The 21,429-nt window shown below is 37.1% G+C and overlaps 2 protein-coding genes across 4 annotated transcripts in view; one reads left to right on the top strand and one right to left on the bottom strand.

Annotated features, from left to right (window-relative positions):
• The first annotated feature begins 602 nt into the window (after positions 1-602).
• Positions 603-15,475, top strand: OSGIN2 (oxidative stress induced growth inhibitor family member 2). Of its 3 annotated transcripts, XM_087706883.1 has the most exons (7): positions 603-698; positions 1,600-1,754; positions 4,877-5,013; positions 5,874-6,065; positions 7,107-7,198; positions 7,487-8,541; positions 9,956-15,475. In XM_087706883.1, the coding sequence occupies exons 1-6, from the start codon at positions 655-657 to the stop codon at positions 8,502-8,504; spliced, it is 1,638 nt and encodes a 545-aa protein (XP_087563009.1). In that variant the 5' UTR covers positions 603-654; the 3' UTR covers positions 8,505-8,541; positions 9,956-15,475. The 3 variants fall into 3 exon arrangements, with proteins under 3 accessions (XP_087563009.1, XP_087563008.1, XP_087563010.1); XM_087706882.1 differs by lacking the exon at positions 9,956-15,475 and having other exon boundaries at positions 7,487-9,305; XM_087706884.1 differs by lacking the exons at positions 603-698; positions 9,956-15,475 and adding an exon at positions 2,837-3,660 and having other exon boundaries at positions 1,614-1,754; positions 7,487-9,305.
• Positions 15,476-17,564: 2,089 nt separating this feature from the next.
• Positions 17,565-21,429, bottom strand: part of NBN (nibrin) — a 30,672-nt gene continuing 26,807 nt past the window's right edge. Inside the window, exons 15-16 of the mRNA XM_087706881.1 lie at positions 21,203-21,252; positions 17,565-19,151 (exon numbers count right to left, since the gene is read on the bottom strand). Of these exons, the coding sequence (XP_087563007.1) occupies positions 19,124-19,151; positions 21,203-21,252 (78 nt within the window). The 3' untranslated portion in view covers positions 17,565-19,123. The remainder of the gene's footprint in view (positions 19,152-21,202; positions 21,253-21,429) is intronic.

Below are 21,429 nucleotides of genomic sequence, written 5' to 3'. Positions count from 1 at the left end.
GGTAGGAAACAGACATCCTTGGTGCAGCTTCGTTTCCCTTCTTCCATTATTTTTGTTTCGCCATTGAGCGCACTATAATAGAGAGCAGCATCCGAGGGAGGATGGGGAGGAGGATGCGGAGGCTGACGCTATTTTTAAAGGCATATTTGGTAAAGAACGGGAAAGATCAGACCTGCGGCTCACTCCCAAGAAGAACCCCTGCAATAATTCCGAGGCACTCTGCTTAGAGAAGAGCGATAGAGCTCGCTGCCCTTACAACCCTCGCTGTGGGCCCTCTCTGCTTTCCACCGCCTTTCCCACCTTCACAGATGCTCGAGGCAGAGTGGGGGAGGGAGAGAGAGAGAGAGAGGAGCGACGCCCGGCTGTCCCCCATAACGTCGTCTTACGTGCCCCCCCCCTCCATACGGCACTGAGGACAGACCCTCTCTCCGCTTCGCCCCCCGCCGCCGCCGCCTGCCTGGTCCAAACGAGGCTCCGCCCCCCTCCTCTGGCACAGCGCCGCTCGCGAGGCGAAATGCGAAGGGGAGGAGGCAGCGACAACCAACAGCGGTCCCCAGCGCGGCGGCAGAAGAAAGGAAGGAGGCGGAGGCGGCGGCAAGCGCAGCGGCTGCGGCCGCATCTCCATCTCTCGACGTCCTTTTCCTTCAGTCCCTCATGACGGTGTGGTGCTGCCGCTGCTCCTTAACCAGCCGCTTCAGGTAAGCGATTCGAGCCTCGTTTGCCGAGCGTAGCGCCCGGCTACACACCGGCTTCCACACTCTCTTCCTCCCTCGCAACTGAGGGGCATCCAGCACCCGGCCCGTCAGGCCGGCTTAGGAAACCCTAACGAAATTAAACACTTGCCGCCGAGAGATGTGAGGCGAGAGAAGGCGAGGCGGAGCATCCCGGCGGAGGTCGGCCGCGCACGAGGTGGTGGGGATGGGGGAGGTATGGTCGGCTGAGATGGAGAGGCGCCGGCCTCGGCTGCACGCGCTCGGAAACGCCGCCTTTCCAACTAGCGGAAATGTACATCGGTGTGTGTGTGTCTGTGTGTGTGTTGTGCTGTGTTGTGTGTGTGTTGTCTATCGATTGAAAACGTTTTAAGACTAAATCGTGTTAATCGTATTTCATTCTGTCACTTCCTTCTTCTCGGCCCGCGTAGGAGTGTAAGGTATATGTTTAGAAATTTATGGTTCGAAGCTATATATTCGAATGCCTTTAAAAAAAAACAGTTGCCCCTCAAATGGGTTTGTGGGGGGAGGAATAACACGTCCAGAGTCAATTAGTGAAAATGCACCCCCTCCTCTTTGTTGTGGATCCAAGCGCAAGGTGTGTTGTTTATTTAAAAGACCCAAAAAAAATCTTGTAAGGATTACTTCGATAGTTGTTGAGAAGCACAGTTTGGTATTCACTAATTTTAAAAATGACCATCAACCAATCTGTCTCAAGATTGAAATCTCAACAATCTGTCACCTCTACTGTTATTATGTTTGGGGGGGGGGGGTAACTTGCATATGCATATGGCTAAAATACTATATTTACAAATCAGCATAAGTTACAGAAGTATACACAGTGAAGGATATTTTATAATACTGATTTGTTTCATTTTCTTTTAAATAGAAATTACAGTAGTCCAGAAACTGAAGGATGCTTTTTGAATTCCTTAGTGCAGTATTTTGGTGACAATCTTGGGACCAACGCTAAAACTATGCCATTACTACAAGAAAGTACACTACCTGTGGACCCAACGTTGACTTTGCCTATAGTAATAATCGGTGAGTTATTCTCAAATATGTTTCATGCTTAGCTCGTAGTGGATTTCCATTATTAAGTCATATAGAAACTGACTTAATCAATTTGACTTATGTGTATCCTTGTTAGCTCATAAACCTAATCTGACATATAATTATCGTGGCATTGAAAAAGATTTTGTAACTGAAATAATTTTTGCCAGCGTATATACTTTGTCTGCAAAGTATACTGTGTATAATTCTGGTGATCATAATAAAAAAAAGTTGCTGAGGCCCTAGAAAGAATGCAGAGAAGAGCAACAAAGATGATAAAGAATCTGAAAGCTAAATCTTATGATGCACAATTGAGGGAACTTTCAAAGAAAAGGATAGCGGGAATATGATGATTATCTTCCAGTACTTGAGCGGCTGTCACAGAGAAGAGGAGATTGACTTCTTTTCGAAAGCACCAGAGGCCAGGACAAGAAGTAATGGATGGAAGCTTGTTAAAGAGAGATCCAACTAGAACTCAAAGCTACTTTTTCAAAGGCAAGAACTGTTGAAAAAGTGAAAAAGGAAATTTTCAAGGAAAAACAAAAAAAGTCCAATTGCCTTTGAAAAACACCTTTGGGGAAATCATGTCCCGGATGATTAAGAATCTCTATAAACATCCAACCTGGATGGAAAGGAGAAATTTTCTGATAATGAGAATAATTAATCAATGGAATAGCTTGGATTGGAGATGCTCCATCATTGAGGTTTGTGAAAAAAGACGGATGGTATAAATTATTCTGCCTTGAGCAGGGCAGTTGGGCTAGAAGACCTTTGAAGTCCCTTCCAGTCCTATGATTCTATATTCTACCCCTTAGTCTCATTACCTTTTGAATTGTATCTGTAAAATAGTAAGATTGTGGGCAATATTGATATGTAATATTTTTTTAACATCTACAAAGATTCCAAAGCAGATTTTAAGAATTTTAAAAACAAAAATATTTTTATCCATGTAGTTGACCTCAGCCAAGTAAGCCCTTTTTAGATTTTAAAAATCTGCTTTATAGTGCAAAATTTGGAATGAATGTAAGACAAATGTGTAAGTATTTTTTCCATTCAACACTTCTTCATTTCAGATCATCCCTCAAGATCCACTTTCTGCCCTGCTGATTCAAGTAATCCTCATTTAGTGACCAATGTTGGGACCAGTTATTTATTTTTAAGTAAAACAGTTAAAACAGTTGCTGGGGTGAAGTCACATGATTGTGACTGTGTTTACAGTTTACTTCCGCTTCCTTTTCCCACCCACTCCCCTGCCCTTTGGAATGTTCACCTCATCTTTGGGGTAATTAGCAGAAAGGGAATTAATGTTTGCATTTACATTCATTCAAGAGGAAGGGATTACTAGAGAGTAAGTAGGCACACAATAAAGAATACAGAAAGGAATGTACTAGTGCCAACTGTGTGGCTCTTTGGTCTCTTGTCATCTCTTCCTCTCCAATCTCTCCATTCTGGGAGGAGAGAAGGAGAAAAAGGGTCAGGTACAAAAGGGATTGCCTGAAGATATTGCTTATATAAATCTCTCCATTCTGAAAGGGGGGAAATTAAAAAAGAAATGGGTCAGACATGTACTGATTGATTGTAATGGTGAACTCTTTGGATTTTTGTATTTATTTTTAGTTGCCTTCTTTCATGAGAAGTTGTATATCTGAACAATACTTCCAAGATACTTCTTGCAAATGATGCTTAAGAAAATTTAGTATATGTCCATTAATATGGAAGCAAAAGTTATTTGAATTGTCAATAATTTGATGAATGTCAAATATCATTATTAATTAGTGAAGTTAAAACTGTTATAAAACTTGATACCGGGGGGGGGGGACTTCTAGGGGAGTAATAGTGAACTGAAGACACCTTCATGAAAGCAGAGCTGACAATTATGGCAAAGACCAAAGTACTGGTAAGTAAATGGATTCTTCAGAACCTCTCTGAAGGAGAAGACGGACGATTGCCTATATGTGCTATTAATAGGTGTTTCTTGTGAGAAGAATAATGTAAGAGATCTCCTGTGGACTTAAGCATCAAAAGACTAAGAGATTAGCCATCTTGCTTGCAATCACTGTAGACCTTTTTAAAGGATACTAAATTCACAAGCCTCACTTTCTAATTACTTTTTGAAATTGCTTATTAATCCATCTTAAAGAGACCTTCAGAATAATTAGTTTGAAATACCTCTTTGTAAAGTTATATAGGTAGCTGTTGACATTTAGTGGTTGGTCAAAGTTACAACAAACTTATCTGGATAATAGTTTCGACCCAGACTCGAAGTTTTATCCCCCCTTCCCCCGGTCATGTAACTGAGCTTCAGGCACTCAACAATGGGCTGCATTTTTGCAGTGTCAGTCATGTGGCCATATTTTATGACAGCTTTGCAGAAAACCAACATTTAGTGGTTTTCAGAAAAAATACAGTATAGTGAACCATTGATTTCCTTAAGGCATTCATTTAACGATCATCAAAAAGTTGCCAAATTAGGTGGATCACATGAATGAACCTGTTTTACAACTGTCATAACTTAGGACCATGATGGACAGGCTTCACTACGGTCATAAGTCAAGAAATACTTCTGAGGGGTAAAGAGTATTTACATTTGTCTATACTATATACAGATAAAATTTGATTCCTGGTGACACAATGTAATTTCTTGCCAACAAGATGGAAGCTGTTTTTCATTACCATCTTTGTTTTGTTTTAATTTCAATCGTTTACACTTTCTGTCTTTCTTGCTGGTTCGAATTAAACTGATCTGCTTTTTCTTACTTTTCAAGATCATCTAGGAAATGAGATTAGTTAGATTACTAATTAGTCCCAATTATTTATTAATTATTTAGTACAAAATAATAAAAATAATTTGTTATATACTTTACTTCTTTATTTTTTTAATAGCAGTTTAAAAATTATTAAAATAATGTATAAAATGTGAAAGTTGAAAGTCTAGTGATAAATGTGAGGTTTTGAAAAATCCAGGTTTTTATCCAAATTTTTATGGAAGAAATTGTAAATGAAAAGCATTTACTTCAAAATCAGTAGGTTTAAAAATGTTTGATTTTGATGTAATATGTACATTTCTTTTAATTCAATAAATAGATTGTTACTTTTTTTTCAAAAACAAACAGGTAATGGACCTTCTGGAATATGCCTCTCTTACATGTTATCTGGATATAGACCATATTTATCCCCCGAAGCTGAACATCCAAATCTTATTTTGTATAATAAGTTAAAAGAAGCTATTCAACTTTCTATTGTTGATCAGGTACAATAAATGCGAAACTTACGCTTATATGCTTATTAATCAAAAACATATATCTTAACTATGAAACATGTATTTAATTTTATGTCATATTTGATTGCATATTATATATCAAAAATATTGATTCCATTTGTGTTGTAAGCTGCTAGTAGTTTTTATTCTTTCTTACAATTGCAGTTGATATAAAGTACATTTTAAATGCAAGATACCAGACGTGTACTATGCAATAAATACATAAAATTTTCCCAAAGATCATACCAGGTTTTCGCTTACTACCACACTAGTACATCTAAGGCTTTTGGAAACTTCCTAAATTCTTATTTCCAAAAGGTATACATTTTAGATACCATTAGTGGCTATTAATAAACCTGTGACCTATTAATGTAATGTGAACTAAATAGTAGGGCTCAGAAAACACTTTTATGGTGTGTCAGACATAAAAATGTCATTAGAATGAATGTCAACTTTGAAAAATAAGCTGCCCAAAAGAAATTGTTCAATTATAATATATTAATAACACATTCTCCATATTTAGCTATATATACAGCTAAATCTTGACTCTAATGCACTCCCAACACAAACTAGTCAATTGTATGCCAGTTAGGAGACATGTTTCCAATTTCATGCTGTCTATATATTCTGGGGTTATTCTCCCTCCCCCCACTTCCAAGCTAATTAAAATCAAAGGACAAATCAATCTTGATAAGAATTTGCAGACAGGAAGTAAATAAATTATAGGTTCAAATAATTTGTAAGAAGATTCATATAACTGATGTGCAAGGGAAACAAGGTGTTTTTTTCCATTATGTTGTACTCTGAGGAAAAGTTGAATTGACCATTTAAATCTTATCTTTTCAAATCAGGAATTAGAGTACTTAGCTGAAGGTCTGGAAGGGCGCTCTTCAAATCCTGTTGCAGTTCTGTTTGACACTTTGCTTCATCCTGAAGCTGATTTTGGATTTAAGTACCCACCGGTTCTTCAGTGGAAATTTGAACCACATCACTACATTCCTCATATAGTGCTTGGCAAAGGACCACCTGGTGGTGCTTGGCATGTAAGAAGAACTTTAACTTTTTAAACAGCTAAGTGCATTTACTATATAAGACTTCTGATTGGTTATGACTTCTATAGCAAATGCCCATTTATATTTTTTGAGCTCTATCATGTACAGCATTCCATCGTTGTTGTATTCATGTTGGAAGCCCTGAGGCACTTCTGAGTTAAAATGATTAATTAACTGGTGACATCACCGTTGCCCAGGAGACATCCATTGGGGGCTTCTTTCATGTCCCTGTTAATGAGCCCACCAAAGTGGTAGCTATTTATCTACTCGTATTACCACTTTCGAATTGCTAGGTCAGCAGGAGATGGAATGAATGACGGGAGTTCACCCTGCAACATAGCAGCACTCAGGTTCCGAACACGGACTGGTAGATTGTTCTCAGCATGTGAACTACTATGCTCCCAGCATTTCAAGAATAGCCTGGTATTTTTAATCATCCATAAAAATAACATTAACTCTGATTGCTTAGCAGTTTGTTTAACAGATTTTCTGTCCTCATTTTCATAGGCTTATAATAGGGAAGATTGTTTATTTTTTTATCCTAATCCTAATTTTTTTTATTTGGATCAATTAGTTACTAAGCGACCAAAACCTCTTAGGTCCTGAAGTCCTCCTTTTATTACAAACAATAATCACTGGATAGTATCAGCTTAAGATAGTCATTATAAGACTAAGAAAGTAGCAAAATAAATCCTACCAAAATAAAAGCATGGTGATAAAAGGCAGACTATTAACTTATGTCAGGGGGTGATATCTTTTTTTCTGTGATTACATTGTCGAACATAACTTGTAATTAGAAATTTAAACTTCATTTTATTCTAAATATCATCATAACAAACTGAATAAATATGCTTTCATTGAGTCACTCTGGAAACTTGCCAAACAAATAATATACTAAATTAATTGGTCTTGGTACATAATATATGATATATATTTCAGTTTGTTTTAAAATTAATCTTCAAAATGTAATGCTATTGTTATAAAAAAGTAAGATTATATTTTGAATAAAGTTTTGATTTTATTTTCCCATAGTCTATGGAAGGTTCTATGCTAACTATCAGCTTTGGAAACTGGATGGAATTACCTGGATACGCATTTAAAGATTGGGCTGCTACTAAACGAAGGTGAGCTTGGTAACGTTTTTATGCTGATTGTTGTAAAAAGAAAGAACTGATGCCTGGATGTAGAGATATTGTAGGTTTCCAACTCAATGGAATTCACACTGTAGGTTTCCACCTAGTGGAAAATTTTAAGATAGTAAAAAATAAATGTACTTAAAATAAAACAATTTCCCCCCCCCCCTTCCTTTTTTTTTCTTTAAGGGATAGTATAATCATATTTAGAGTTGAGTGGTGTTTGTATGCTCCAAATATATCAAATGTACATAATTTTCTGATCTGTTCTTCTTTCAGAAATATAAAGTGTGATAGAGTTCTGCCAGAGGAAGTTGCAAATTATTACAAGCACTATGTTAAAATCATGGGCTTACAGAAAAACTTCAGAGAAAATACTTATATAACATCTGTGTCAAAGTTTTATCGTGATCAGGACTGTGAAAGTGAAAGCCCTTTGCAGATAGAGGAACAAGGTGGGCAGACTACACTGATCAAAAGAAACTGGGAAATTAGAGGTTATCAGAGATCCGCAGATGGCTCTCATATGCCATTCTGTTTGTTTGCTGAGAATGTGGCTCTCGCCACTGGAACGTTTGATGCTCCTGGCCGATTGCAAGTTGAAGGAGAAGACTTTCCTTTTGTGCTCCATACCATATCTGATTTTGTAGCTGCCATAGATAAAGGAATATTACATGGGAAAACAGATCCAGTTTTAATTATAGGTGGTGGACTCACAGCAGCAGATGCAGTTCTGTATGCCTATAATAACAGTGTATCTATTATTCATGCATTCCGTAGGAGGGTTACTGACCCAAGTTTAATTTTCAAACAGCTACCAAAAAAACTTTATCCAGAATATCATAAAGTCTACCATATGATGTGTACTCAGTCAGTTACTCTGGATTACAATGTGCATCCTGCTTATACCAGTTTACCTGAACATCAAGTTCTTTCTTTTCAGCCTGATATGAAGTGTATCCTACAGAGTTCTACGGGATTAAAGAAGATCTTAAAATTCTCTTTAGCAGTAGTCTTAATAGGTTCACATCCTAACTTATGCTTCCTAAAGGATCAAGGCCAGAGCATATGCCATAATCCAAATGAACCAGTTACTTGCAAGGGCAACCCTATTGAAATTGATCCATACTCATATGAGTGTATAAAGGAACCCAATCTTTTTGCACTTGGTCCATTGGTTGGAGACAATTTTGTACGCTTTTTAAAAGGAGGAGCATTGGGAATTACACGGCATTTAGTTGCAAAACAGAAGAAACATCAATTTATAGTTGAAAGAGGTGCAGATGGAGCCCCCTAAAGCAAATAGACATTACCTGAGGAGCTGCAGGCATATGGTAATAACTGATCTGACCATTAATAACTAAATGATTAGTCTTGGTTTTGTTATACATACCAGTTTTTTTGTGCTTGCATTGCCTCATAGAGGAAGATGCTACAACAGTATTGCAGCCTTGCAAAATGCAAAACAAATGACAGTTTTTCTGGAATTGCTTCTAATTAAGGCAAATGTAATGGTTAACAATGCATGCTAATTTGCTTTGGTTTCAAAGCTTAGATATATGCTGGTCTTGTTGTGTTTGGGTCTTTTCCCGTGTAAGATTGAGATTGTTTTGGCAATGTTTCAATGAGGTCTCGCTCGTCATCTTCAGGCTGGGTTTTGGGCTTAAAGTGTGATCGGAGCTGCCGTCTTTCTATAAATCTTGAGGGGACGTGGAGTGCTGACTTTGTTTCAGTAAGTGGAATGATTGGTTGTGTGGTTGTATCATGATTGGTTGATTGGTGCTGGCTGTGTGTCTATTGTTGTTTCGTGTTGTAATGTCCTGGGTGGTGGGTGGGGCTCATTTGTTGACTAGGGCTGGTTTCCAGATGTCTGGTAGGCGCGAGGTATCATCACGTTTATTCATGTTGTGGGGGTGTTTCTCTATTTCGATAGCTTTCATAATTATTCTCTTGTTGAAGTGTTCTGTTTTGGAGATTAACCTGGTTTCTTCAAAATTAATTTCATGTCCTGTAGAATAGACACACAGCCAACAACAATAGACACACAGCCAGCACCAATCTACCAATCATGATACAACCACCCAACCAATCATTCCACTTACTGAAACAAAGCCAGCACTCCATCCCCCCCCCAAGATTTATAGAAAGACAGCAGCTCCGATCACACTTTAAGCCCCAAACCCACCCTGACGATGGCGAGTGAGACCTTGCTGAAACGTTGCCAAGACAATCTCAATCTTACACGGGAAAAGACCCAAATACAAAAGACCAGCCATAAGCTAATTGTTTTGCTATACAAAACTAGATGAGTATTCAAAAATAGAATTTTCTCCTTAACACAGCCAGTTAATTTTCAGCCAGTTACTTGCAGCGAAGATTTTATAAAGGCAACCTGAGAATGTTGCATATTCTGAATCGCAATGAGTTACAAATTTGAGATGTGCCTAATCTCTTACATCTAAATCAGATCTAGTGCTTGAGTCTGATGAAGGCACCAATCATTAATCTAAAACATGCAGTACAATCCAGCTAAATCTGACATTTACACAGAAGACATGCTCAACAGAAGCATGTACAGATGGGAGAATTTGCCCATATTTTATGTAGTTTCCATTATAATACATCCACGATATATTTGAGGCAGAATAGCCTGTTAATTATGGGAATTATTGCTATAAAAACCACAAGGGTAACTAGTGGTTCTCTTTGTATTTAATTTTTATAAATTATGAATGTTTTATTTTTTAGCCTCCTAAACTTTGATTATGTTCATTGGCAGCAATCCCTACAGACATCAAAATGCATGTATAGCAAATTAGTTTCCTAATCTCCAATTTTTGTCAGTTATACCCCTGTCCATTTAAACCTGGGGTATTTACTATTTGGTAAAATATGGAGGAAAAATTAAATGTAATTTATGCTAATATATAAAATATGTGGAACTGGAATTGGTAAGCAATTATACTCTAAATATAAAAGTTGGCAAGAATAAAAAGCATTTACTTTTAATTCACTTTACCCTTGTGTATATTATGGAGTATATAACAGTAATTCTGGATTAAATTGCGTGTGGGATTAAATGAATGTCCAACATTTAAAGACTGCCTATTTTTCATTGTAGGGATAAACTTCAGGGTTGCCAATAATTTTAAATAAAAGCATGGCATTCCAAAGATTTGTCTTTTCCCTCTCGTACATAAACTTTTTTTAAAACTCATCCTCTGTTTTTTACATTTTGTCTCTATCAATTTGAATCAGAACTGTTGTAAACTCAAATTAGTAGCCTCAGTGTTAGAGATACACAAGTTAAATTCATTGTAAAACACCCAATAAAGAAATTGTCAAGGTTCGTTAAACTATTTTAATATTTTTAAAGAGGGCCCCTTCAAATCAGTTGTTGGCTTTTTAAGTTTATCATTTACCTGGCAGATCAGGGTAACAAACTAATCTTTTAGTTTGTTACCCTGTTCCTTCAAAGACTTAAAGAACACTACCTGTCCAAATTTGACTATAAACCACTACATTCTTACAGTTTTCTAATTATTATTTCTAATTATTATCTTTCCTAAATAGTTTAATGCAGAACCTTTCAGTATAATAGAAAATCAATTTGGTTGGAAGCAACAAATGAATTTGAATGTGGTTAAGTTACTTTGTTGGAATACCAGTTACAATCCATTTTTCATATTTTCCTTATGAAGGATTACCCTAAATTAATGGTTATTATTATATTATTAAATGATCATAAACCAGAATAGCACTTAACTCATAGAAGTGCTTGCATGCCAAAACTCTTCTTTCAATGTTTCATTCAATTTGACATAGGGGAAATATCCTTTTCATAGCCAAGATGGGGCGGGGACAGTGGTGGGTTACAGGCAGTAGGCCCCGGAGCACCGGGTACCGTTCTGGTATGGTGCTCCAGAGGGCCTGCCCGCGTTCCTTACCTGTCTCTTCGGCGCTTCCATGCACTGTTCATACAGCGCCTGCGCAACTCTCCGCTGAGCAGCTGGAGGCTCATGGAGTCGTTGCTGGATGGTAAGACGTGTGCATATGCATGCACGCTACATGTGTGTGCACATTCATATGGAGGACACCGTGTCCCGTTGCAACCGTATTGGTTGCATGGAATCCGGAACCCACCACTGGGTGGGGATAAGATTTTTTTTGTCGCATATTTATGTGTGTGTTTTAATCCTTGCAGGTACCTAATACATCTATTTCATGCCTTTTAGTGTACTGTCCTCAACTTACTACAAAATAAAATTGGGATCTTATAAATAACATTAAGATTAAGCAGTTCAGTGGTACAATGCAGAAATCCATATTTTTCTATGATTCTCCTCCAGTAAAAAGAATCACAGTATTTGTGAGTTTTTTCCCCATAGGGTTTGATACTACTGGAAGTCATAGTGTTAAGTAGAAACTTAGAGCCAAAGTATCAAAATCATATATTACAATATTAGGTGTTATATTTATAATAGGCTTAGGGATCTCATGGAAACGGAAACTGCGAAATGGCTGTATTTTGTGTGAGATTTTGGAGCATTCTCCAATGGTCTATTTATATTTACATGTAATTGCTTTTTATTGGTTTAATTTTTTTAATGATTATTTAAGACTTGATTTAATTGTTTTTTTGGTTGTTGTTGTTGTACACTGCCCAGAGACACATTCAGGAGAGGGGCAGTTACATAAATCTGAAAGATATATAAACCCTCCTCTCACAATCATATATACTAGCAAATCAAAGAAAGCAATGCTGTTTTTTGGTAGAAGATCAGCCAAATTTGATAAAATACTAGGATAACAAAGATAAAACAGATAAATATGTAACATACTGTATTTTACTACAATGATGTGTTGATTACATGTGCATGTGTAAATTAAGTTATTGCAATCTATGAAGTGTATGTATGTACATATACATACGTACATACACACACACACACACCTAAAAAAGGTAGCATGTATTAAATGAATTCAGCTACTGAACTGATAAAGGGTTTAGAAATTTTCTGACCTTCCTGGTTATCTATGTACCAAGAGCAGAATGTAAGCAGATCTGATTTTCCTGTAGAATTTATAATAATAATGCATGCAAAATTATTTTGATCCCTTGTCACCACATGGTCACGGGTAGGTTTTCTCAGTTAATGGGAATTGGGAATATCTGCCTTGGTAAGATGTCTTTGTTGCTAGCTTTGAAAAATGCTATTCACAGCTCAAGAAGTTAGATTTTGGAAAGAGCTTGCTGGTTCCGAAATACCCTTATTAATCCAATCCAACACGTGCAATGTTAGAACATACTATTAACTTAATCTGAAACTTCACATCCCTTATTCTTTGAGCAGTTGTTCGGTTTGGTCATATCCTAAAGAAATTAGGAATCATAGAAAGCCTTATAATGCCAATGTCTGCTCTTCAGCCGCTTTCAGGAAGAAGAAAAAAATTGTCTGTTAAAATTAGAGGGGTCAGTCCAATTGAAAAGAACTGGATTTTCAGGCAGTGATTTATCATTGTCCAAGCCCTCCTTACCTGGATTGCATTTTGGTGCCCTACTACCTTGCACAAAAATACACTCCACACTCTTCACGGCCTTTCTAGATTTTAAGCATGCCGTTGACTCTTCTTGAAGATGTTGCACTTCTCATCCAACAAGCTTCTTCATGTCTTCTTTGGAACAACCATGACCTTGATGACTGAGAATCTCCATAGACATGCCTTTGATTCAATTTCCAGGAATGCCCTTTGGGGAAAAATTAGAAGCCAACTTTTGACAGGCATTTCCTCTTTCTGATACAGAAATATTCCATCACCACCCTAAGAACAAGGTGCAATATCCAAGAGTCCTTTTCTGACACAATAGGTGTTCAGAAAGGAGTGTGTAGGATTTGCACCTCAGTTCAGTGGTAGACTTTCATAATCCAGGTTTCTATGTATCTAAACCACCAGGGTACAAAATCCCTATACTACTTTTTACTGATCATAAACTATCATAATGCTAAAAAGAGCAACAGCAGCATTATTTTGGTATTGCAGTTAAAATTGCCTGCTTCTGAATTTTGAAAAATCTAAAATCCTGGTCTTTGTTAGAAAAGCCACCCACCTATTCTGGAAATCAAAGGAAATTACTGCATTTAACATCTTAGGGTATTTTTCCACTCTAAAGGCACTGGAACCTGCATGGAATCACATAGTGAAGTTAGCGCTTAGGTCTAGAGATGCTATTAAGCACTTTGTTCACACAAGTTGAGAACAATCAATCTCTGCAAGCATTAAAACTTTTTAAGGCCACACCACTGTCTCAAATCCCTTATTGTGCACAAATAGCAATTTATGCAAAGAAGAATGAAGTAAAAGCCGTGCCAATAAATTTTTTGAAATCAACCCTTTCTGCTCCCAATGGAACAACGAACACCCAATAAAGGCTCAAGATGGGAATACCTGCAATCCAGGTAAAGGAGGATGATGATAAACTACTAGCACATTAAATTAGCAAGAATCTGCAAAATGCCCCACAATGAATGCATGAACGCCATGTGAAGTTGTATATAATTCAAGAAAAAAATGCATATAGTGACTGATAACATTTGCAGCTGAAAAGCCATTCATGGCTTTCTTGGTTAGTAAAGCAAAATGTGATGGGAATATAGAAATATATTTTGCCTGCTTTGCAGAAACCAGGAAAACAAATGGTTTTGGATTGTTGGCAGCCTTTCAATTTAAACCTAGGCTAATCAAACTACAAACATAATATTCTGATAGGTAGAGCCTGGATATGTAAGCATGTCTGCATTTAAAACAACCTTACAGCTAAGCTTACTATGATGTGTGAACCCTCATTTGCATGTAATGTTGCTATTACATTGTGGCTGGCATGCCCAATGTGCATTTATGTTTAGGCAGAGTAAGACTTTATGAAGTTATAAAGAGAATGAACTTTATATGGAGGAGGGGGAGAGAGAACATCTAATTATTATGATCAATTGTTTTGCAACACTTTAAGAAGTTTAAAACAGCTAACTCACATGAGCTTCATTAACCTTATACAATGGAAGTTTTCAAACTTGAATGTGATTATGAACTACATTGTTTCCATTTTTAAGCCATTTCCCTAGACAATTATATAACTGAAGTTCACTATGCTATTATTGATTATTCAATACGAATTTAAAGATTTTGAAGAAATGCTACTTACTGAAACCTGGGCCAAGAATTTATGTAGTGATTTGACATAAATGAAAATTAAATTGATTTTTTAAAAAGCAATTAATTGCATAGAGTATTTTTGGAAAGATATGGAATTGCAAAGCAATGTTCTTTATTCTAATTGCTGTTAATTCCTTATAGGCATGCCTGGTACGTTAATTTAAATTACAATAATAAAAGTATGTGTGTCTAGAGATTCAAGTATATCTGAAGGAGAAAATGACATCATTAAACTGCACAGACCTGAGAACAGTAGAAAGATTAGCTACTTTCCTCTAGCAGCAGTTATGTTACCCATATATTTCTTTCAACATAGTTTCTTAAAATAATCTAGAACGGGATGTAAATGATGTATTTGAACACTAGTTCCAATTTGCTTGAGAAAACTCCTTTCTTTTATTGGTGGGTACAATTCCTCTGATGCTGAAGTTTCAAATGTCGATACTGTACTACAAGTATCTGGAAAGACAACACACATCATTACATCTATCTTATATTTTGCCTAAGTCCTGCCTATGTTTTGAAATAAGAATGATATTCAAGGTTTCTAGAAGTAGAAAGTAAGAAGCAGGTAGCAATTTTAGATATTCTGGTTCACCAGTTATGTGAAACACGCTCTTCTTCCAGATCAGAGCTGTCAAGAACTTAAATGATATCTCCACAATGGACACTGAGCTTTTCTTCTCTTCCCAAAAGTTTAAATAAAAAGAGTCTGTATAAGAATGCCCTGATGAGGAACAAGCTCAATGTCTTGGATGAATATAGGTTGATTCCTGGAGACAGAGATTAATTTAAGAATTTACCAATTTATACAGAGAAACGAGCCTTTCTTGAATGTCTAAGAGGATGAAATCTCCAGGAATATTTCCAGTCCCCTGCTGAGGAAAGAACCATGATGTTTGTTGCATTTGAGCCTTTGCTCAAGGCATTTGTCATAAAAAAAACCCACCTATGGATATGGTTTAATTTCAATATAAATTTAAGAGAATGAAGCCACCTTGATTGCCAAGTTCAGCCATGTATCAGATTTGAAAGCATTCTTTATTCCAAACACTTAAGCAGGGGTGGCTTCATAATTTTTAGCAAGGGATTCTCTACCCGGTTGCACCTCGGCAGGGGGCCATTTTTGCCCTTCCCGGGCTCTAGAGGCTTTCCTCCAGCCTCCAGGAGGGCAAAAATGGTTCCCTAAGGCTCTGGAGGCCGGAAACTTCCCAAACTTCTGGTAGGCCCATTTTTCGCCCTCCCAAGTCTCCATGTGTGCCCTGCACTTCTCTGCATCCAAAATGGTTGCATGAGGACTCCTGGGAGGGGCAGGGTAGGTGGGGCCAGCCAGGAGTGAGATTTGGGGGTCTCCGAACTGCACAGGATCTTAGCTAGAGGTTCTCCCGAACCCCTGTGAACCCCCAGCAGCCCAACCCTGTTTTAAGTGAATTCTACTTGAAACTGTCCATGGCTACTTTAAATGTATGCTTGGCAACAGCTTTCCTGCTTGGGAAGGCAATGAAGGAGAAGAGGCATTCTCTCCAGAAGCCTTCTCAGGACACCCACTTCGATCTTGCCTCTGATCAGTGCTGCCTTTTCTGCCTGAATTCTGCCTTTCATATAGACAAGGAAAACAGCAATCCTAACCTGTAAGCAGCATAAAGGTATTTCAGTAATTGAGGTGAGCGAGTGAGAGTATGAGCCAGTGAGAGCTGTAGAAGATATAAAAATATTTTGAGAAAATATACATGCTAGCAGTTTTATGGATTTGTCTTTCTAGTTGATTTTTGCTAAAAGGAAGATATAGCAATCTCACAACACATTGACAATTTTATTTGTTTGTAGCATGCTGTAGCATACTGTGAAAGTAGCCAAGAAGCCATAATTCATACCTCCATGTGTTGTATGAATAATTCCAATAAAAAAGTCAATAGAAAATAGATTTTAAAAACTTTGCTTTTCACTAGAAAATGATACTTTTCTATTTTCTTGTTTGCTTATAACTTTGATCTGAGAATTACATTATTAATTACACAGTTCAACTGCTGTTGTATATATGCAAAAAGCCTGGAGGTTATTTGTATGTAGTACAATGAAGTTATGGTATTCTCAGTGTTCCTTTCCTTTCCTCCCCTAAAAAATTATCATTAAAATTTCACCAGCATTTACTCAGGATAAATTGTGGTTAGGATAAATTAAAAATAAAAATAGCTGTAAAAAAAGATCATGTTTGAAAGGAAAACTATTAGAAAATAATACTTGATATTCAGCAACCTATTGCATCAATATTTTATAGCAAAAGAGGGCTATTAACTTTGCTAGAAAACTGACTCAACGGACCTAGCCTCTCTCAGAAGAGTCAACCCATCTGCATTTCCGCTAGCAGAAAGGCCAAATAGGGTCAATTCCATCACTTCCATAAGAAAACAGCAATTTGGGGCTTGCCTTCTCTTTAAATAGTTTCCAAATTATCTATTTGTATTACAGCTGCTTCAGCCCTTACTTTTCTGCATTGGAGTTTCTTTTAATTGATGTTTATTATCAGACTCAAGCATAGGGTATCAGGATAATATAGCACTCGCTTTCTCAGAGTTATTTTAAAGCAATAAAGAGGAACTTGAAATGAAGGGAAAAAATGTGATTCTCTGAAATAAAACATACGTATCCAGCAATTTCAAAAATCCATGGTTTCTATACATAGGTTTTAGACAATTATATTCTCAACACGTTAAATAAATAATGTTAAGTTACTGCAGAGATTGGAAAAATGTAATGGATAAACGAGAATGATCTCAAATAATTGGGGGTATGAAAGAAAAATGCTTGGAAAATCAATCCAATTATTATACCAGCTTAGGAAAGGTCTTCATATCCACATGGGAAATTGATTAATATTTTGCACTGCTAGCTCATTAGTACACTTCTTCAGGCTGGTGATTTTTTTAAAATAACATATAATCATTCGATGTTTGATTCTATCCTTACCATGATTCTAAATTTTCTGCAAATCAAAGAATTGTTGCATTAAAACAAATGGAGACTTTCTCAATCTTTGCTTTAGCATTTACTTGTTTTTACTATTTAGAAGATGAAAATTATTTCTTTTCTTTCTTCAGATTAGAAAACATATACCATAAACAGGACACTTTTGGAAAAAGGCACATTTCCTCAGAGAAAACATTTATTGGTTAGCTTACACAAATGTCTGCTTTGTGGTATGATTCTCCAGTTGAAAATAACTCAGCTAAACCAACAAAATATTCATTTATCCATAGTATGTAGCATAGTATATAGTGCAAATCTATATTGGAGTGATTCAACTTGACAGTGAAGACTCCTAAAGTTAAAATATACTTTAAAAAAAAAACCTTTTTATAGCATATTTGAGTAGGCAGAAACTCCATTGTGAAAGGAATTTGAAGCACATCCTACTTCTAATTCCCCGATCAGGATCTTTTTCTTAGAACTGTTTAAAGGAGTTAAATATTACAGGGACTAGACTGTAACATCTAGTTTACACTTATGTTTAATAAATGTGACTTATTAAAAGGGCCATCTTTTATAAATAGAAATAGTTGCAATGCATCAATTAAACACAAACTTCAAAATTGCCTTTTAAAAATGTGGTATCTCCATTTCTTTTTATTATTATTTTTTAAAAAGGCTTTCATAGAAAGTTCTTAAAATGTGGCATGAAATGGAATTCTAAAAGCATAAAATATATTAAGTTCAGTATCTGACAACGAGCAAATAGCTTGTTAGCAAAAACCAAAACCATAACTTTCCTATGTTGGAATGCTACTAAAAGCTTGGTATTTTCAAGATTTGTTCCCAGATTGTTTAGATGAAATCTCTAATATCAGCACAATACAGTGTCTTGTACCCCACAATCCTATAGGTCCGTGATGGTGAACTTATGGCACGTGTACCAGAGGTGGCTCACAGAGCCTTCTCAGTGGGCCAGCACATCATTGCCAGCTGCTCTTCTAGTTTCTGGTGTGCGCATGCATGGCGGGCAGCTGGTCTTCACCTGTGCCGGAGCACTGGAAACCCAAAGACCAGCTGGCTGGCGCACACATGCGTGCCGGACAGCTGGTCTTTGGGTTTTTGGTGCTCTGGCGCACACGTTCCAGTTTGGGCACTCGGTGCCGAAAACATTTGCCATCACTGCTATAGGTGAATGGCAATACTTTCAGAACCATGTGTCTTTTCCTATGCCTCTCTCATTAAACTTTCTAGTTACTCTAAGAACAGCTGTGTGGACTCCCCCTCATCCACTAGTTTTCATAACACACTACAATGGTGTATTTAATGGAAATATTGAAAGCAAGGTTCTCAGTGCTATTCAATGGGTTTTCTAGGCTGGGAAAATTACATTTCCCACAATTCCTTGTACCCAACATGCAGCACAAATGTAGGTGGGAGAATTTCAGTAAATAGTAACAAGGTTGGAAGAGGCTTGAAAATTATGCAAATGCAGGAAGCTTAAAATTCCTTTCTGGCTCAGACTGGATGTTGAATATTTTCCTTTGGGTTAATATTTCAAAGCCTACAAGAAAATTGGCTTGTTTTGGATCCATCACTAATTGGAGAAGTCTCAAGTTCTTTTTCTTATAAACAGAAACATTCTTTTTAAAAAGTCACATTTTCAGCAGATGTGTTTGATTATAAAGTAACTCTTTGATTCTGCAGTTTATTACTAGCCAGCAATTAGAGGTACAATTATCTTCTTTTTATTCGTGGATCATACCTGCAAATTAAGAAAAAGTATGTAAATACAGATTACTTAAGAAATCTTTAAAATTTATGTCGTGTTCAATAAATAGAACCTTAAATTGACTAACAAATGAGACAATTATAAAGGAATAAAGTAATAAGAAACCATACAAAAATATTAAATGAGATAAAGTAATGTAGCAATGAGGAAATCTGACTACAGTTAAACAGGTTACTTATTAAAATCCCCATATAAGCCATAAAGGATCCTGGGTGACTTCAGTCCTACCATAAATGAATGGCCTAACTAATCTTACAAAGTTGTCCCCAGGACAAAACAGGAGGCCTGGAGGAATATCTGAGATCATTAAAAAGAAGCAGAAGAATGGCAGTAAACAAGCATTGGAAGTTTATCAATATTTCTCCTGAAATATTTGTTGGACCAACATGATGAAACCATACGGGCTGGTCACATTGGGTGCTCTCAGGCACAAAAGAACAAAAATACCAGATCTATACATGAAAGTTCAATTAAACTGATTAATTGCTATAGCCCCGTGATGGCGAACTTCTGGCACGCGTGACAGAAATAGCACACAGTTATCTCTCCGGGCACACCAGCCGTTGCCCATTGGTCTTCCGGGTTCCAGCACGCTGACCAGCTGGTCTTCATGCATGCGGGAGCGCCAAAAACTGGAATAGCAGCTCCTTGGTACGCATGTACACGCCATGAGGCTCAGTTTCTGGTTTCCATTATGCGCATGCGCACAGGCCAGCTAGTCTTCACACACACATGCTTCCCAGAATCCAGAAGACCAGGTGACTGGCACGCATATGCCAGGGAGCTGCTCTTCTGGTTTCTGGAGCTCCCGTGCGTGCATGCACTCGGTGCCGAAAAAGTTCTCCAACACTGCTATAGCCTATGCACAAGAATCTTTTCAACAAATGGTTGAGACTAATCTGCTCTAACTGCTTAGATTTAGATGTGGGTCAACAGTACTCAAGGATGTTGGACTTAGTTCACAAGTTTCATATATTATATCCTTCATAATTTCAACATAAAACTGAACATAATTTAACATTATCTTTCCAAAGTACAGATCTACATCTATTGTCTAGGAACATGTAAAATTCCAAAGAAAACAAAAAACTACCGTATTTTTTGAAGGATAAGACGCACCAAGGTTTTAAAGAGGCAAATTTTAAAAAAAGGTTTTGCGTTCTGCAGACCTCTCAAAAATGGCCCATTTTTCACAAAACCGGGCCCATTTTTTTCAAAAAAGGGGCATGAATAACCTTTAAAAGGCTTGTAGAGTGCTTCGGGGGGGGGTGGCCATTGCCCCCCCAAACGAGCAAACAATGGCCAATTTTTCGCAAAAAATGGGCCAGTTTTTCATCAAAAAAAGGCACACATAGCCTTTAGGAAGCTTATAGAGTTTTCCTGGGAGCTGGAAGGGGGCAAAATTGAGCACAAAATGGCCCGTTTTTCGCTCATTTCTGCCCTCCCCAGCCTCCAGGACCATTCTGCAAGGCTCCTAAAGGCTATGAATGGCTATTTTGGTGAAGGGGGCAGGGTTTCGGGAGGCAAAAAATGCTGTATTCAATGTATAAGATGAACCCAGATTATCAGCCTCTTTTTTGAGGGAAAAAGGTGCGTCTTATACTCCGAAAAATACGGTATTTATGGTGACTGCTTTAATACTCTGGAATAGTGTGGAATCCCAATTAGCTAGCCAGTGAATTGTCATACAGGAAATTATCTTCTCTACTCATACTTGAATAGTTATAGAGGTTTAAAGCCCCAATTCACTTAATGGAGAACAAAATGGTACCAAAAATTAAGGGAAAATCAGTAAGGAAAAAAAATAATCAAGAGTTTCCTTCTAAAAGCATACATGCCCAAAAATCTTTGGTTTGAAGAAACAGCTACACATTTCATATATTTATTTACATAGGCAAACTTACTTACATAACGCTGATCATTATTGGTTCATCAGGAAAAAATAAAAGAGGAATTGTGTCATTTCACTAAACTGCTCAGAAGAAAAGTGTCACTGACTCCTCTATTAAATATAAGTTTCTTACCGGAACAGATCATCTGCAAGTGACTCCTCTCTTGTTTGACAATTCTGCTCCTAGAAAAAAATGAATGTTTCTTTAAGAACGAGTAGCAAGGATTTTTCTTATAAATTTTAAATAGAATCATTCATAAATAATATCCTATGCTGTACAACCACAATGCTATTTCTGTTCACCATATTTCCTTCCTACTGCAAAAATAGGAAATATCAAGCCTTTCCTAAGGTTGAGGA

Source organism: Thamnophis sirtalis, unplaced genomic scaffold (genome assembly GCF_051295495.1).
Source record: "Thamnophis sirtalis isolate CommonGarterSnake01/CBP01778 unplaced genomic scaffold, rThaSir2_p1.2 scaffold_2, whole genome shotgun sequence".
In the NCBI taxonomy this organism is placed as follows: Eukaryota; Metazoa; Chordata; class Lepidosauria; order Squamata; family Natricidae; genus Thamnophis; species Thamnophis sirtalis.
Note: the sequence above shows the minus strand (reverse complement) of the source record. Positions and strands in the feature narration are given on the sequence as shown.

What these genes read in the sequence shown, in the direction of transcription:
- OSGIN2 (XM_087706883.1), top strand. Translation starts at nt 655, where the DNA reads ATGACGGTGTGGTGCTGCCGCTGCTCCTTAACCAGCCGCTTCAG. An exon ending in TCCTTAACCAGCCGCTTCAG is followed by an intron (nt 699 to 1,599) that starts GTAAGCGATTCG and finishes TCTTTTAAATAG; the next exon opens with AAATTACAGTAGTCCAGAAA. An exon ending in AACTTTCTATTGTTGATCAG is followed by an intron (nt 5,014 to 5,873) that starts GTACAATAAATG and finishes TTTTCAAATCAG; the next exon opens with GAATTAGAGTACTTAGCTGA.